At 45.9% G+C, this 17,719-nt stretch overlaps 1 protein-coding gene across 1 annotated transcript in view; it reads left to right on the top strand.

The window, feature by feature from the left end:
- Window positions 1–12,766, top strand: part of ABCE1 (ATP binding cassette subfamily E member 1) — a 38,143-nt gene extending 25,377 nt beyond the window's left edge. Inside the window, exons 10-18 of the mRNA XM_044300519.1 lie at window positions 1,970–2,091; window positions 2,227–2,448; window positions 3,108–3,167; window positions 3,350–3,408; window positions 9,596–9,706; window positions 9,842–9,984; window positions 10,093–10,215; window positions 10,307–10,418; window positions 12,333–12,766. Of these exons, the coding sequence (XP_044156454.1) occupies window positions 1,970–2,091; window positions 2,227–2,448; window positions 3,108–3,167; window positions 3,350–3,408; window positions 9,596–9,706; window positions 9,842–9,984; window positions 10,093–10,215; window positions 10,307–10,418; window positions 12,333–12,380 (1,000 nt within the window). The 3' untranslated portion in view covers window positions 12,381–12,766. The remainder of the gene's footprint in view (window positions 1–1,969; window positions 2,092–2,226; window positions 2,449–3,107; window positions 3,168–3,349; window positions 3,409–9,595; window positions 9,707–9,841; window positions 9,985–10,092; window positions 10,216–10,306; window positions 10,419–12,332) is intronic.
- Window positions 12,767–17,719: the final 4,953 nt, after the last annotated feature.

Here is a 17,719-nt window from a genome sequence, read left to right as displayed (position 1 = left end):
ATCTCCATTGAAAGTCAATGGGGGACAAATACGTTTTCTATTGTCACAGAAAACGGATTCGTCCCCATTGACTTGCATTGTGGGTCATGACGGATCCATCTTGCTCTGCATCCCAGGACGGAAAGCAAACTGCAGCATGCTGCGGTTTGCTCTCCGGTATGAGAACGGAATGTATTTTGGAGCATTCCGTTCTGTTCAGATACGTTTTGTCCCCATTGACAATGAATGGGTACAAAATGGAAGCGTTTTTTTTCCGGTATTGAGACCCTATGACGGATCTCAATACCGGAAAATATTAACGCTAGTGTGAAAGACACGTGCAGCCAATTTAGCTGTTAGGCTACTATCAACCAGTCTGTCCGATTGGCACTGAGCTGAGGATTGAGCAGTCAATAACCGCAGCATGAAATGAAAGGTTGTGCATGTATGTTTAAAGTGCAGGGAGCAAAACCAGTTCGCCAGAGCAGTCAGTCAGATTTTGCATATTTTCATTAGGTAATGGCCAAAATTTAGTTCAAACGTGAGTTTTAAAGCATTATGAGGGTCATTCATGATTAGATATACACCACTTTCTGGCATATCTGTTGCAGATGTTGGCGCATGCTGCGTTTTTTGTCCGGCCGTGCAGCCCGTCAACATTTATAGTGAATGGGGCTAGAGCGGACTCCCGGCAGCACACAAGTGCAAACGTGAGCATGGATCCGGCAGACTGTTCCCCTACCAGACAAGCTTAACGTGCGCGTGAAATAATCCTAAAAGTAGTTCTTTTATCGGGGTCTCGGCTAGCTCTGACACACCCCACTTCTTGTCTGCCATGTTCTGTGTCTCTAGGGATGGATCTTACCTGACAGCCGGCAGTGGACTGCAAATTAGGTGGATGTCAGACCCCTAGTGGCCATGACAGCTTTTTTTTTTTTTCAGTTAGATACAGGCGTGTTTTTTAAATGAGTGATTAAGAAATTTGCTATTTGCACCATTCTCTAATAAAGAAAATGAAATTTGTGTGAAAGTACAGTTGACTCTTTAGCATATATTCATGATGTGTGCATAAGGGCTCATTCAGATGACCGTATCCGATTTTGATAAATGCCTATTCTTGTCTGCAATTTTGGACAAGAGCAGGACTTGCGGAATGGAAGTTCAGATGCAGACAGAATGCGTTGTGCTGTCCGCAACTTTAGTGGCACCATTGAATTGAATGGGTCCGCATCTGTCACGCAACATTGCGGCATGGATGCACACACAAACATACGGTTGTCTAAATGAGCCCTTAGACGGAAGCCTCAGATGGATGCTATGCAGTGGTATTGGTGACCATAGTGTCCCATTCTTCTTTTTTTTTTTTTTTTACTGCTCTCTGGAGGATGGCAAAGCGGAGTGTATCTTTTTTTTTTTTTTTTTCCCCATGACATACAATAATCGTGGGATAAAAAGTGATGTGAACACTACAGGATCCAGGCCAGCCAGTGAGAATTGGCGCACTATAAGCGTCAGCGGCTTCTCCTCAGCACTGGACATAACAGCTTAACTTTCCGGAAGAGAATCAAAACCAGAATGGTGGCTCAGTGGTTAGGACTGGTGCCTTGCAGCGCTGGGGTCCTAGGTTCGAATCCAAAACCAAGGACAACATCTGTATGGGTTTCCTCAGGGTACTCTCGTTTTCTCCCACATATTGATAGGAAACTTAGATTGTCAGCTTCACTGGAGAAAGCAAGTGATGATAATGTCTGTAAAGCACAGCAGAATGTCAGCACTATTTAAATAAAAGCAGTATATAAGCACATAATCACTTTTTAAAACCAATCATAACCCTTTTTCTGTTTTTCCCTGATAGACCAGAGTGAATTAATATTTGATTGTTGCACAACCCATTTAAATTGTAATTTAAAATATAATTATTTTACCCCCATGATGCATGATTTTCTGTTTATTATACGTTTAGACATTGAAAACTGTTTCTGCTTTTCAGTTACATTATTGTTGTGGAACACGATCTGAGTGTCCTGGATTATCTTTCGGACTTCATTTGCGTCTTGTATGGCGTTCCAAGTGCTTACGGTGTAGTCACTATGCCTTTCAGCGTCAGAGAAGGTAGGTTTCTCTCCCCCCCCCCCCCAAAAAAAAAAAAGCTGTAGTATTGTGTGCATTTGAATGCACAGCTATATATAGCAATTGTATTAATGGTCACCCAATGTTTGGGTATCTAATATTTCTGCTTTCTACCAGGCATCAACATCTTCTTGGATGGCTACGTTCCAACTGAAAATTTAAGATTCAGAGACTGCTCTTTGGTATTCAAGGTAGCTGAAACTGCCAATGAAGAAGAGATTAAGAAGATGTGTATGTACAAGTATCCATCAATGAGGAAACTGATGGGAGAGTTCCAGCTGAGGATTGTTTCTGGCGAGTTCACAGACTCTGAAATCATGGTCATGTTGGGAGAGAATGGTGAGCAATAGATGTGCAAATGTTATGTTCACACTTGGCATCTTCTCTGCTGACTTGAACCCGCTTTTTACAGAATACACAGAAAATTGCATAAGTAGTGAACAAAAACAGTAATAAATGGGAGTAACACATAATCCCTGCTACGTACGTGGACTGTGCCTTATATTGCAGCTCAGCCCCATTCACTCTGGGTTTTTCCAAGGTTTAAAAAAAAAAATGGGAGCAGAGCAGGGGGCTATAAAATGAATTTAAAAAAAAATCTCTTAATTGCTTTATAAATACATTACTTATCCGTTGTGTGCTATGCCAATACAGTTCGGAGCTGCCATAGACTTCAGCTATTATTTACATCAGTTTCTGACTGATGGCCCCAGTTTTTGGAAACTACTGAGACTGCCGTAAAAATGCCAGTTGCAACTAAAGTTACAATGGCAAAACCAGGGATTTGCTACTTTAATGTCAAAGAAAGGCGCGGGGAATGATACATTTTCCTTTAGTCTCTGCCTCTGGTTCAAAGACACATACTCTGTTTTATATAGTTTCTAATCCTTATGATGAATATGGTAATTACAAGCCATACATGAAGTAAATTAAATTCTTAATTTTACATACATTTCTGTTACTTTCAGTTACTAATGGTTTTTCATTTATTACTACAGGAACTGGAAAAACGACATTTATCCGTATGTTGGCTGGCAGACTGAAGCCTGATGAAGGGGGTAAAAAAAATATATATATTTTTTAACTTTTTAGTTATTAATCACGTTGTTGCTCAACATAGCCGATACTTTACATTATAAAAATATGGGCTTGTGACAGTATACAGTAGTTTGTAATTTCTTTTTATTCCAGAAAACACCTCAGAGAGCCAATATCTGAGATTACCATTTTTATGTTGCAGGTGACGTACCAGTTCTTAATGTGAGCTACAAACCACAGAAAATCAGTCCAAAATCATTAGTAAGTAAATGCATTAATTAGAGACGTCGACATGACATGTCTTTGTCCTGCTTCCATGAATCTAGGTATAAGGCCTCTTGCACACGACCGTTAGCCCTACAAGATATGCGGTCTGTGAGCGGGTCATATGTCCCAAGGCGGCATTGATTGTGTGCACAGGAGTACACAGCATCATGGATCACAATGATGCTGTGCACGTCGGGCCGCCGGCAGGACTACTGTCCCGCACTCATATGATCTTATGAATGAGGGACAATAGTTCTACGGGCAGCCTGACGTGCACAGCATCATTGTAACCTATGATGCTGTGTGTTCCCGTGCGCACGATCAATGCCGCTCTGGGATATATGGCCCGCTCACGGACCGTATATCTCTGAGGCCTAACATGGATGGCTGTTTATGACCTAATTGGAAATTTCTGTAAGCACTGGCATTTTAAGCTTTGTCACTGGTTGGGGAGGTGTATCATTTTATTTATTAATTTTTTTAATCTTCAAGTATAGTCATGGCACAACTATGTTAATGATGCAGATCACTGCCAACAACCTGCAGATGGGCATTAAGATTGTTGCGAAGGAAGTGTTTCTTCCTGTCAATCGCCTGATCGAGTGAAGTAGTGATGAGGGAGGAGCGATCACTAATGCAATCGCTTGTCCCCATACAGAATTATTTGCCGGCAGCAGTGCGTGATTAGACAGCACGATCTGCCGCTGGCCAATGATGACATGCATCCAAAATGTGATTGCGTGTTGTTCACTCGTTCATCAAGAAATCGGCCACTTTTACACAGGCTGATCATCGCTGACGAGTGTTCCTACGAATGCTTGTTAGAGATGGCCTGGCCAACTCTATGCGGTTCTGATACAGCTCTTAGTGTGACAGTATAGCAGAGTAAACAGACATATTCATCACATAGATGGAGGTCACCACTATGCCATACAAATCATGCGGGCCGTCCTACTCAAAGTTCTGAGACTTATGCTTCTTGAACAAATGAAGCCACCTTGAAGTTGGGCCCATATCAGATAATCACCCTATTGTGCCCCTGTGGCTACCCCTACCTACAAGCAGAGCACCCGCCCTCTCGGTGCCTAAACCCCTTTTCTCATCCGCATCATTAGGGAACGCAGGCCTGAACATGGGTATAGCTGTTGCCGCTAGGAGGTGGACACTAAGCACGCAAAGTGTAAGCTCCTCCCTTTCAGCTATACCCTTCCTATAGGGACTAAGCTAAATCTGCATTGCAGGTCTGCTGGATTTTATTATTTTTAGTTTTTCCTTTTTTTCTAGCAGAGTTTCAGGCTGTCTGTTAAACTGCCTGGCCTCCCACCCAGGAGACGTGAGACCAGGGCGTCCCCCCAAGCCCCCCTGCTCCTTCCCGTTGTCCAGAAGCAAAGGAGGACCAGAGGTTCCCACAAAACCTCTGTTTCCTGCCAGCGTTCGGATCACCACAGCCGTCACCGTAAGTCCCCTCTGTCCCGGTGTAGCGTACCTCCCCAAGGGGCCGTACACCAAAGGTGGTGATCCGGCTGGAGTGAGGGGGCAAAAGACGCCAGACTGGTGGGTGTGGGGGTGTGTGTGTGTGTGTAAATTGCCCCAAAGTGCTTCCCCCTTTTCAAGGCACCTGGGCCCCTCCAGGAGGTCGCTGCTCGGAGGAGGGGGGATGCAGGTTGTCGGGCTGGTCGCCCTGTAATAGGGTTCTGTGCGGCCTACTTCTGTAGGGCTTCCCTCAGCTTATTTTTTGTCTTGGGTCGGCCAGGGATATGGGGGGGGGGGGGGGGGAGGCTCATAGGGGTCAGAGAGGGAGGGCTGGCAATGAGGGCCGACGTAATTTTGGGGGCGGGGCTTGTGTTTTCCCAGACTCCATGCCGACAGCCCCCACTTCCGTGATTTGAATCACCTGGCGGGACACTGACGAGCTTGTCTGGCTGCTTTGAGGGACACAGGCTGGGTAAGTGGGGTTTGTCCCTTCTTAAAGGGCCTAACCTTCCTCACTTAGGCGTTGGGGTTGTCATTATGTCTGAGCCCAGTACCCAGGTCCCGAAGCAGGCGGCCCCTTCGGTGCATCATTTTGCCTGTGCGTCTTGAAGCTCAAAATTTCCATCCCCTCATTCAAGTGGCTCAGCCCCGGACCCGATGGTTCCTGCTGCCCAGCCTAAGGTAGAACCAGAATGGGCGCATGCCTATAACGGCCGTCCCGCAAAACGGGCCAGAACATCCTCCCCCAAAAGGGTGTCTGTCTCCCATTTCCTCGGCCTCCCCTGCTAGAGTGTCTCACTCCGAAGTGGAAGAGACCTGTTCTTAGGAGGGGGGTCAGATGAGGATGTGGTCTCGCTGGAGGGTCAGTCGTCCAAACTGTTCTCCATGGAGAACAATCTTATTACGGTGGTTATCGAGACGTTGCAGGTTGAGGATCCCACAGTCGTCTGCCAGCTCGGGGTTTTCTATTATAAGGTCCGGTTGCTCACACCTTGCCAAAACGCTTGAATATGCTTTTCCAGAGGATTTAACTAAAAAATGGTCGTCCTCGCCTATAGTGGACCCGCCAGTTACCCGCTTGGCTAAGCATACTACAATGGCGGATGGGACTTCTTTCTCTGATATCAGAGATAAGAAGCTGGAAGCGTTTGCAAAATCTGCCTTTTGAGGCAGTGGGCACAGCACTGCAGCCGGTATTTGCCTCTACATGGGTGAGAGGCTATGGGGGAGTGGGCACGGGGAAACTTGCAGATATGGCCCTGCAGCTCTCTTACGCCAGTGCGTATATTTGTGAAGCATCTTTGGACGCGGCCAGGCTTATGGCTCGTTCGTCAGCCCTGTTGGTGGCTATTCGCCGTACCCTATGGCTCCCCTGCTGGGCGGCAGATAATGCTTCAAAGCGGACCCTGACTGCCCTCCTCTTTGCCGGCAGTGGGTCACATGGTCTCTGCCTTTGAAGCAGTTCCTTATGCTCAATTTCATACCAGAGCGCTTCAGCGAGCCATTCTGTCCAGCTGGGAACGCTCCCCAGCCTCCTTGGATCGGCCCGATGCGCCGGGCCCTCAGATGGTGGTTGGTCTCTCCGATGTTGACATTAGGCCGCTCTTTCCTAACTCGTCTAAGGTGTTAACGACGGATGTAAGCCTCTGGGGTTGGGGGGGGGGGTGTTGGAACACCTCTCGGTTCGAGGAGTATGGTCACACGAGGGACAATCCCTTCCAATCAATGTTCTGGAGTTGAGAGCGATTCAGCGCTTTCTGCGGCATTGGGCTGACCATCTCAGGGGCTGTCCGGTTCGGGTTCAGTCCGACAACTCCACGGCGGTGGCGTACCTCAATCACCAGGGCGGAGCCCGGCAGCCATGGTGGAAACTGCGCTGATTCTCAGCTGGGCGGAGAAACATCTTTCGGCAGTTCACATACCCGGTGTCGACAACTGGATCACAGACTTTCTCAGCCGGGAGTGTCTCGATCTTCTACCACCGGACCTGGAAGTCCTACTTTAGTTGGTGCAAGCGGCATCAGCTGCCTTCTGTTCAGTTCTCTCTACCACAACTCTTGGCTTTCCTGCAGTCGGGAATGGACTTGGGCCTGGCTCTCAGCTCCCTTAAAGGGCAAGTGTCTGCTCTCTGTTCTTTTTCAGCGAAATTTGTCTTCACTTTCGGCGGTTCGGACCTTTCTGCAGGGGGTGGCACATGCTGCTCCCCCTTTTCGGCCTCCGTTGGATCTTTGTGATCTTAATCTAGTGCTCAACGCTCTCCAGTCTTCTCCGTTTGAGCCCTTGCAGCAGGTGTCGCTTCACTTCCTATCTTACAAGGTGGCGTTTTTAGTGGCAAAACTCGCGGCTCTTTCATGCCTGTCGCCTTTTCTGATCCTTCATTAGGATTAGGTGGTCCTTCGCCCTGTTATTCCACCCATTATTTTATTGATGGGCCCTTTCGGGCTTGTTTGGTTCCGGGTTTGTACATAGTGTGATTTTTATTTATTTATTTATTTATTTATTTTTTTGCGCACTAACTGATTTAGCTTAGTCCCTGTAGGAAGGGTATAGCTAAAGGGAGGAGCTTACACTTTGTATGCTTAGTGTCCGCCTCCTAGCGGCAAGAGCTATACCAATGTTCAAGCATGTGTTCCCCAATAAACGGAAGAGAAACAGATTTTCTCGTACTTTTATCCATTGGGGGACACAGACCATGGGTATAGCTTAGAGGTATTAGTAGGAGGGACACTATGCAAATACAAAAGAGCTCCTTCTCCTCGGGCTATACCCCCCCGACTCCACCAGGAGGAACTCGGTCTTTGCTTAGTGTCCGGTGAAGGAGGTTGACACGCTACACTGTCTCTACTCCGGTTTGTTATTTTCTTTCTAGATGGGGACACAGGTCAGCATGGCGCTTTCCTGGTCCCCCATGGAGTGCCCGCCGCCGCCTTTGGGACGTTGCCTGGCTGCCTCCTTTCCCCCCCCCCCCCCAGAAGAAAAGTTGAACCGGGCTCGGCCTGTTAGCTCCGGTATCCCACCAGCCCTTGGGTCACCTATGCTGCCCTCCACCCAGAGCACTGCACTCCTGGAGTCAGACGTCTGAAGAGGTGAACCCTGCTGGTCCTGAACAGAGGGAGAAGACCCTGCCCCTGGACAGAAGCAGGAGCAGATAAGTATGGCTGACATCCTCCATCCCTCCCCTCCTTCTCCCTGCCCGATATCTATGGGCAGCCTGGGTGAACTACAGAGTGAAGGTCTGGAGGCATTATACCAGGGGACCGCTGGCATTAGACAGAATATTTCCCTCTGGGAGGGTTTTAGCTGCAGGCTCTGCAAGCTCCAGGCTAAGATAAGCGGCATGCCGCCCCTACCTTACATCTGGGGCAAGGCGCTCGCCAGCTACGGACCCCCCTCTTCATTAGGGGTCCCCCCCCCAAGCATTTTCCCGCATTAACCCCCGTATTGCCGCACTCTGCACCAGGGGACTTTTTGCCTAAAGCGGCCGCTCCTGCCTTACACCTGGGCAGGCGCAGGGTTATTAGCTTTTCTGCGGCTTATCGAGCTCGTGGTAGGGTTCCCCCCGCTCGGGGGCTTCCTGGGCAAGGCGCACTCGTGCCTCTGCGTTTCAGCTGGGTAAGGCGGCCTCCTGGTCGTCCTTACATACCTTTTTACGAAGTTCTATCAGTTTCATTCACTGGCTTCGGCTGATGCTGTCTTGACCGCAGGGTTTTGCAGGCTGTGGTTCCTGTTTGACTTTCCTCCTGGCGGTGCTGAGATTTTTTTCCCACCCCATGGACTGCTTTAGGACGTCCCATGGTCTGTGTCCCCCCAATGAATAAAAGTACGGGAAAAGGAGATTTTTTGTGAAACTCGCCTGTAAAATCTTTTTCTCGACTTTTCCATTGGGGGACACAGCTCCTACCCATTCTGCCTGTTGCAGGAGGGGTCTTCAGTTCAGTTTCTGTTTGTGGTTGGACCTTATGGCTTGGTCCGATGGTTTCCATACATTTTTCTTGCTCCTTCTACTGCTTTTGCAATGCCTGAGTTCCTCCTGGTGGAGTCGGGGGGGGGGGGGGGGGTATAGCCCGAGGAGGAGGAGCTCTTTTGTATTTGCATAGTGTCCCTCCTACTAATGCCTCTAAGCTATACCCATGGTCTGTGTCCCCCAATGGAAAAGTCGAGAAAAAGATTTTACAGGTGAGTTTCACAAAAAATCTCCTTTTACGTTTAGTACAAAATCTAGTTACTATCACCTATGTGGCCCTGATGATTCTTCAAATAGTTCCCCAATGTTTTTCCCTAATTCAGCTGTATGGTTCTTCAGGGGATGAAAGAAAACGATGGCATCCTGATGATATGGAGGCGGTCATTTCATATCTATCTTCAAGCATAGGACAGGCCACCTGACTTTTATGGCATAGTGGCCACATCCGTCTACGTCATAATTATGTCTGTTTACTCTGCTATACTGTCACAGTACATTGCTATCATTTTCACAGGGTAATTCAGTGATTTTGATCAAGAGTAGTATATTTTTTTTAATTGCTATTAAGTTTTATTAGGGGCTTTCTTGGCTTATCGGTTATGATTTTTTTTTTTTTAAGGAGAAATTACCTGTTTTATATGGGATTTGTTGTTGGCTGTGAGTTGTATAGTACCCCGTATATGTTTATCTAGATACTGTAACATGCTAGTGATGCACGTTTTACTGATTTATTTCTTTAAATAGGGATCAGTCCGTCAGTTGCTGCATGAAAAGATCAGAGACGCCTACACGCATCCTCAGTTTGTTACAGATGTAATGAAACCAATGCAGATTGAAAATATTATTGATCAAGAGGTAATTTTATTTATTTTTTTAATTCAGCTGTGTGATTCTCGTTTTGCTAAAAATAATTTGGGAGGAACAGACTTGATATTTCACACCGGACAGCCCATTTCAGAAGCTAATGTTTCCGTTAATATGATCTAACAGATTCAGACTTTGTCTGGGGGAGAGTTACAGCGAGTGGCTTTAGCTCTGTGTCTCGGCAAACCTGCAGACGTGTACCTTATTGATGAGCCTTCAGCATATCTTGATTCTGAACAGCGTCTCACAGCTGCCAGAGTCATTAAAAGGTAATTGATAATTTAGTGTTACAAATGATATTTGAAAGGTGTAAACCAAAAAAAGTGCCCTTTCCAAAGGTTTGGAGCTGCCACTTAGTTGCTGAATGTCTTTTGTAGATTTATACTTCACGCCAAGAAGACAGCCTTTATTGTGGAGCACGATTTTATTATGGCCACTTATCTCGCTGACCGTGTCATTGTTTTCGATGGTATTCCTTCTAGAGACACTGTGGCAAACAGGTAACATTTATTTATTTTACTGTTTCACATCCATATTTTTTTTTTCTTAATGTTTGCTTTTAAACGTGAAATGTACATTTCTCTTTTACAGCCCTCAAACTCTTCTTGCTGGAATGAACAAGTTTTTGTCTCAGCTGGAAATTACATTTAGGAGAGATCCCAACAATTACAGACCAAGAATAAACAAGCTTAATTCTATAAAGGTAAGAATACTGAAGGTGCTAGGTCAAGTCCATTTTGTAGAAACTTTTCTTTGTGCCATCATTTCCTGACCAGAAGAAGCTTTAGGGCAGACCCATATGAGAGTTCAGTGTGAGAAAAATGTGCTTTTCCGGTTCTGACATCTGCTCCCGTGACAGGATCGCACAGCGTTGGGGATTATTCACTCATATTTTTCTGCGGAGCAGATGCGGACCCATTTGTTTTAATGGGGGTCGCAAAAGATGTGGATAGCAGACTGTGTGCTTTTCCGCATCCGCACTTCAGTTCTGCGGCCCTGCAAAAAAGATAGAGCATGTCCTATTCTTGTCTGTTTTGCGGACAAGAATAGGCATTTCTTTCATAGGGCAGGACCTTCCTGTTTGCGGTCTACATAAACTGATATGGTCTTGTGAATTAACCTTTTATAATGTTGTGTGTCCCAACGAGACATTGAGTCTGTTGAAGTAAACTGACATAATACTCGTCTCTGGCTTTATAAATAGGGAACATTATAATAGAATTTGTACAGTGACCACAGTGGATTCTGTCACCATGCAAAAATAGCAACAGGCAGCGTGTTATAGAGCAGGATGAGCTGAGCAGATTGATATTTAGTTTCAGGGCTCATGCACACGACCATATGTTTTTTGCGGTCTGTGTGCATTCCTTATTTTGCGGAATGGAAAAGCTGTCCCCTAATAGAACAGTCCTATCCATGTCTGTAATGCGGACAATAAGAGGACACGTTTTATTTTTTTGCAGAAAGGAAACAGAATGCACACGGAGTAACTTTTATAGGGTTTTTTTGCGGACACAAAATGCACACGGAGTAACTTTCGGGTTTTTTCGCGAACGAGGAAAGAAAATACGTGCATGTGTGCATGAGCCGTTATGGGAAAAGATTCAGGAAAACTTGTAATTTCATTCATTTAAATTACTGCTCATTCTGGGCTTTTGAAGTCAAGGATCCTATCAGAGATTGACAGCCTTCCCTCTGACTGTGTATACAGAGATAGCTGTCAGTCATGGATAGGGCCGTCTCATTGAGAGCTGGGATTATGTTCGAATACTATACTAGTTCAAAGACAACTAGGGTTGCCACCATACCAAAATTTTGATTTGATTTCAATACCATAAAAAAGTATTGGGATACTCGATACCATGCGAAAAAAATAAAACACCAAAAAAGCTGCGTGCATTACGCATTTTAAGGAACGTCCGGCCCATAATCGAACAGTCCTATCCTATTTTTTGGGTGGACAAGGTGACTAAAAGAGGGTGGAGGGGACCCTGTGGCCACTGTCACCAATGATTTAATACTGGGGGGGTGCACTGCGCCACCAATGATTTAATACTGGGGAGGTTGAAGGGGGAGTGCCCTGCGCCAGCAATGTTTTTAAACCATTAATACAAATACAGGAGGCAGGTTCCGGCTGCAGAAACACAACCCTAAGGGGTTAACTGACGCTGATCGCAGCTCCCAGGCATAGAGTTCGGTGTCGGCTATGTGTTTCTGCTCCCGACACCCACCTCCTGTATTTGTATTAATGAGTTACTTATCTTCATTTGTGGTGCAGTGGCCACAGCTCTTCCCCTCTGTGTTCATTGGTGGCAGCAGGGGGAGGGAGAGTGACTCCTTCTCCCCTGTGCTGCTGAGGGAACATGGCGCGCACTGAGAGCAGCGTGCTCCTTGTTCTCTGATACTAGGCTGTGCAGTAGTGCAGCCTAGTATCTGTAAATGGCAAATCCCGGGATTGAATCGATACCGGTACAAAAGTATCGATAATGCGATACCCGGTGCAACCCTAAGGACAACACAGTGAGTGCACGTCGCCAAAACTTCGGTGCAGAAAATGTTGTTGATCATTTATTTATTTTTGTCCTATTGGTGACTTTAGTTTTTGTTTCTGTTTTAGGATGTGGATCAGAAGAAGAGTGGAAACTACTTTTTCTTGGATGACTAAAGCAAATTGGAAAGATTTATAAGCTCCCTCTAATAAATGTACTGTATGAAGCCTTGGCTTTTATACAGACCACCAGACTCTCCAACATGGTGCATTGTGTTACAGTATATGTGTCCAATGTTAACACCCCAAACAGCTGCCTGGTTAGGGGAAGAGATTTGTTACTCATTCCTTGGTTCTTACAGTGCACAACATACAGATTGGTTATGGTTTCATCAAATGTCTAATTTATTCATCCGCATTCTGTTTCCCTACTTTTAGAGTCTAATGAACTGTATTTCTCTAAAATATGGTTTAGAAAATGCTGCCATCAAGAGTACAATCTTATTTTAAAGAATCAAAATCTTTCTTGAGGTTTTGAAAATTAAACATCCACATCAAAGCGGCCTATTGCTTCAATTTTTTGCTTCTGACTTTTGTGTGCAGGTTCCCACCAAAACTGAGAAGTGTTGTATATTGTGAGCAAACCAATCTCCGTACTGTCAAAATTCAATGCAGCATTTGCCTGCTCGTTGCACTTTGCCACAGTATTTCTAAAGCATTCGACATGCCGTAGCGACGCATCAATTGTTTCGCTAGACTGAGGGGAGAGAAACCATTACATAGTGCTTTCTCTGTCCTAGCTGGAAGAGAGGTGGACTCAATAGAGAGTATATTGGCCCATCTCGTTTCCTTGTTCTGCAGCGAGGAGAGAACGAGCGATTTTCTCAACTCAACTGATGCATTAACAAAAGTGATATCACCTGCTCACTACTAAATAAATCCAGAAAACATAACATGCTGGGGGGGGTTGTGAGAAACTGGAGTTGAAACACTGGCCTAGAGCAGGGATGCCCAACCTGCAGCTCTCCAGCTGTTGCAAAACTACAACTCCCAACAGGATTGTCATTATCATTGTATTGAAATTAATAACGTGGCTCTAAAACCAAGGTTCCAGCCAGAGGAGCTATCAGTGCTTCAGAATTGATCTTGAACAATATTTCTTTTCACTCAAGGGTTAATAGTTTATCAGATATTAATTTTAATATTTATGTAAATGACCTATTTGGAGCACTAATAGCAATGCTCTTTGCTGTACCCCTCACTTTTGAATGACAGGGTCAGACTTCTTGTCTAGCCCTGTGTTTTCTCACCAGTGCTTAGTGACTGAGTAGTGGATATAATGAGCTTCCCCCGCTCGGGAACCAGGATCTGACTTGCTGCACAAGCGCTGAGTCACTAAGCCTTGGTGATTGCGTAAGAACACAGATTGATAGTTCTAGATATCTCTTCTAAGGGGCAGGAGGTACCGAGAGCACAAGGGCGTTGTGCTAGCAGTGCTCCTAAGCACTTTAGCTTGAGAAACAAAATGCTTATTCATCAGGTAACAGGATCGTTCATGCAGACTCCTCAATCGTTTCTGAGCAGCAGATCATGCTGTGTGAACAGCACTCTGCTGCCCAGAAACAATCTTTGAGGACTAGTGATGGCAGTGATTGAACTCTCTGCACAAACCATCATTTCACCCTATGAGCTAGTGTTTTGCTCAGTCATCTGGTGATCGGCAGCACCTTTACACAGGCTGATTATCAGGAACTAGAATATTTTACTGGTATAACTGGTATGAGGTATACGTTCCACCTATCAAAAATATCACTGTCATTTGGAACGCTATGTTACTGTTAAAACGAATACTTTATTATTCAAAACAAGGGAAGGGAACTAACCTATATTAAAATTCTAGGACGCCATCTGACCAGTATTAGGTCGATGGATAAGACCTATGAAACCGCAAGGTGCGGTACATGCAGCTGTGGATGGGGTCATTAGAAATGCCGCAACTAGTGCTGTACTGCAGGCTGGATCATAAGGCCGTACTAGATCCAATCCACCAGAAGTGTGCACTGTGGCGCGGTCAAGGTGCTCTGAACCACTACCAGCTAATAGAGCCCTGGACTAAAAGTTAATATAGACTAATCCATTGATAAACATCTGCCTGCAGAAGCCGACCTCACTTGAAACCATCCGTTCAGTGTGAATCAGATGTCTGAGTGTCGGCCCTGCAGGCACGAAACAAGGGGCCCTAGGCTAAGCTGGGTGAAACAGAAGGGCTGGATTGCAATTGCTCATCAACTGCAGAGGGCTGAGAACCGCAGACCTCAACTGCAGTGTGAGCACAATACAAGCAACATGAACATTAATTTCTCCCCACACCACACTCGACGCGTTTCGCCTTATTCGGCTCGTCAGGAGCGTAAATCTGTGGATATTAGGACAAATGATCAAAGCTGCTAAGCCTCCGTGACAGAGGCTGCAGCTGTCAGTACGAGGTGGCCGAACACGGCCGCTCAGGTGCACGATATATAAGGAGAGTCCTCCTCCCCTCTGCTGAGCCACGCCTACAGGGCGGCCAATGAGAATGCAGGAGGCGCGGCACCGCCGCATCATCCATCCCGCCCCCTCTATGAGACGGGCCCAGATGAATGTCACAACATTCATATATTAAAGATAGAGTTAATACATACGGCGACTTACTACTCCGGCGGCACGGTGCAGCACCGGTCGGGACGAGGACCGCAGAGCGGTCATCGGTACATTATGTTGAGGACATCAATCGGTAATGTTCAGAACACCACCACAGGATCGCAGAGGGGACCCTGCAGCATTATTAATCCTAGGTGGTAACACAGTGATCAGGCGAATATTAAGTGGTAATCCCTCTATAGATTACAAAGGGGGGTTGTCTAGTATAATATGGTATAAACAAACCAAAACTAGTAGCTACACTCCCATACCCCTGCTTTCTTATGGCCCTATCAAGGGCCCAGGTGATCACACTTCTGCTGACCTATTGACAATAAGTCACTGGTGGTCAGTACTCTTGACACACAGGGATCGCGGACAGTATACCATCACTCCTGATATTCCCACCCGTTGCACTCCCTATCATGGGATTTAAAGAAAACACGCAAAGGAGTTATACTCATTCAATCCATGAGGTTGGAGTGCATACAGGCGGTAAATCCACTGTGTCTTTTAAAAGAGACACAGTGGATTTACCGCCTGTATGCACTCCAACCTCATGGATTGAATGAGTATAACTCCTTTGCGTGTTTTCTTTAAATCCCATGATAGGGAGTGCAACGGGGGGGAATATCAGGAGTGATGGTATACTGTCCGCGATCCCTGTGTCTCAGGAGTACTGACCACCAGTGACTTATTGTCAATAGGTCAGCAGAAGTGTGATCACGTGGGCCCTTGATAGGGCCATAAGAAAGCAGGGGTATGGGAGTGTAGCTACTAGTTTTGGTTTGTTTATACCATATTATACTAGACAACCCCTCTTTGTAATCTATAGAGGGATTACCACTTAATATTCGCCTGATCACTGTGTTACCACCTAGGATTAATAATGCTGCAGGGTCCCCTCTGCGATCCTGTGGTGTTGTTCTGAACATTACCGATTGATGTCCTCAACATAATGTACCGATGACCGCTCTGCGGTCCTCGTCCCGACCGGTGCTGCCGGAGTAGTAAGTCGCCGTATGTATTAACTCTATCTTTAATATATGAATGTTGTGACATTCATCTGGGCCCGTATCATAGAGGGGGCGGGATGGATGATGCGGCGGTGCCGCGCCTCCTGCATTCTCATTGGCTGCCCTGTAGGCGTGGCTCAGCAGAGGGGAGGAGGACTCTCCTTATATATCGTGCACCTGAGCGTCCGTGTTCGGCCACCTCGTACTGACAGCTGCAGCCTCTGTCACGGAGGCTTAGCAGCTTTGATCATTTGTCCTAATATCCACAGATTTACGCTCCTGACGAGCCGAATAAGGTGAAACGCGTTGAGTGTGGTGTGGGGATAAATTAATGTTCATGTTGCTTGTATTGTGCTCACACTGCAGTTGAGGTCTGCGGTTCTCAGCCCTCTGCAGTTGATGAGCAATTGCAATCCAGCCCTTCTGTTCCACCCAGCTTAGCCTAGGGCCCCTTGATTCGTGCCTGCAGGGCCGACACTCAGACATCTGATTCACACTGAACGGATGGTTTCAAGTGAGGTCGGCTTCTGCAGGCAGATGTTTATCAATGGATTAGTCTATATTAACTTTTAGTCCAGGGCTCTATTAGCTGGTAGTGGTTCAGAGCACCTTGACCGCGCCACAGTGCACACTTCTGGTGGATTGGATCTAGTACGGCCTTATGATCCAGCCTGCAGTACAGCACTAGTTGCGGCATTTCTAGTGACCCCATCCACAGCTGCATGTACCGCACCTTGCGGTTTCATAGGTCTTATCCATCGACCTAATACTGGTCAGATGGCGTCCTAGAATTTTAATATAGGTTAGTTCCCTTTCCCTTCCCTTGTTTTGAATAATAAAGTATTAGTTTTAACAGTAACATAGCGTTCCAAATGACAGTGATATATTATCAGGAACTAGTGTTTGTACAAAGCTTTGCTCCCTAAAATTGGGCTGTGTAAATCCACCATTAAGCAGGCAAGAGTGCAGTATTGCCTTTTTCAGGGCAACCATCCTGCTTCAGGCAGGTTTGTATGGTATTTCCAAGTTGAGCCCCCTCTCCCTTGTGTTTTTTGTATGTTATTAGTTAAGGACACTCATTTTACTCGTACAAATTAAAAGGAATGTGTCATCAGAAAATAACCTATTTAAATCACGTTTTTATGTTTAAAGAGGACTCAATTAACTGGTAACAGGATGTGAATAACATTAAAATGTTAAAACTTTATTGGTATGCACAAAAAATAAATACAAAATTCTAATAGAAAATGATATACTGGTCCCTAAAAAGGAGGACAAACAACCAGATACATTGTATTTACTGCATTATATTCCCATAACAAGTGTGCATTAGAAACAATGAAAATACTGGGTTATGTTTCCCACATCTGTCCCTATACCTAGTCTCCATTCTGCTCTAGACGCGGACACCAAAACACTGCCTGCAGCATTTTGCTGTCCGCTTCACGAAACTGAGCCAAACGGATCCGTCCTGGCACACAATGTAAGTCAATGGGGATGGATCCATTTTCTCTGACGGATCAGTCTCCCATTGACTTTAAATGGAATTCATGATGGATCCGTCTTGGCTATTAGATAATACAAACTGATCCGTTCATGACGGATTATTATAATGGATCTGTTTTTGCAGATCCATGATGAATCCGCCCAAAATGCGAGTGTGAAAGTAGCCTAAGACAGCTTCGGTGGAGGATCCTCTACATAACTGCAGCGGATCCACCACCAATGCAGGGCTTGATTAAGACTGGGATCTAAAACGGCGATCTTAACCGCCTCCGGACCGCCTAACGCAGGATCGCGGTCCGGAGGCGGCTGTCTCAG

Source organism: Bufo gargarizans, chromosome 1 (assembly GCF_014858855.1).
Source record: "Bufo gargarizans isolate SCDJY-AF-19 chromosome 1, ASM1485885v1, whole genome shotgun sequence".
Classification (NCBI taxonomy): Eukaryota; Metazoa; Chordata; class Amphibia; order Anura; family Bufonidae; genus Bufo; species Bufo gargarizans.
The sequence above is the reverse complement of the archived record's forward strand: the minus strand, read 5'-3'. Positions and strand labels throughout refer to the sequence as shown.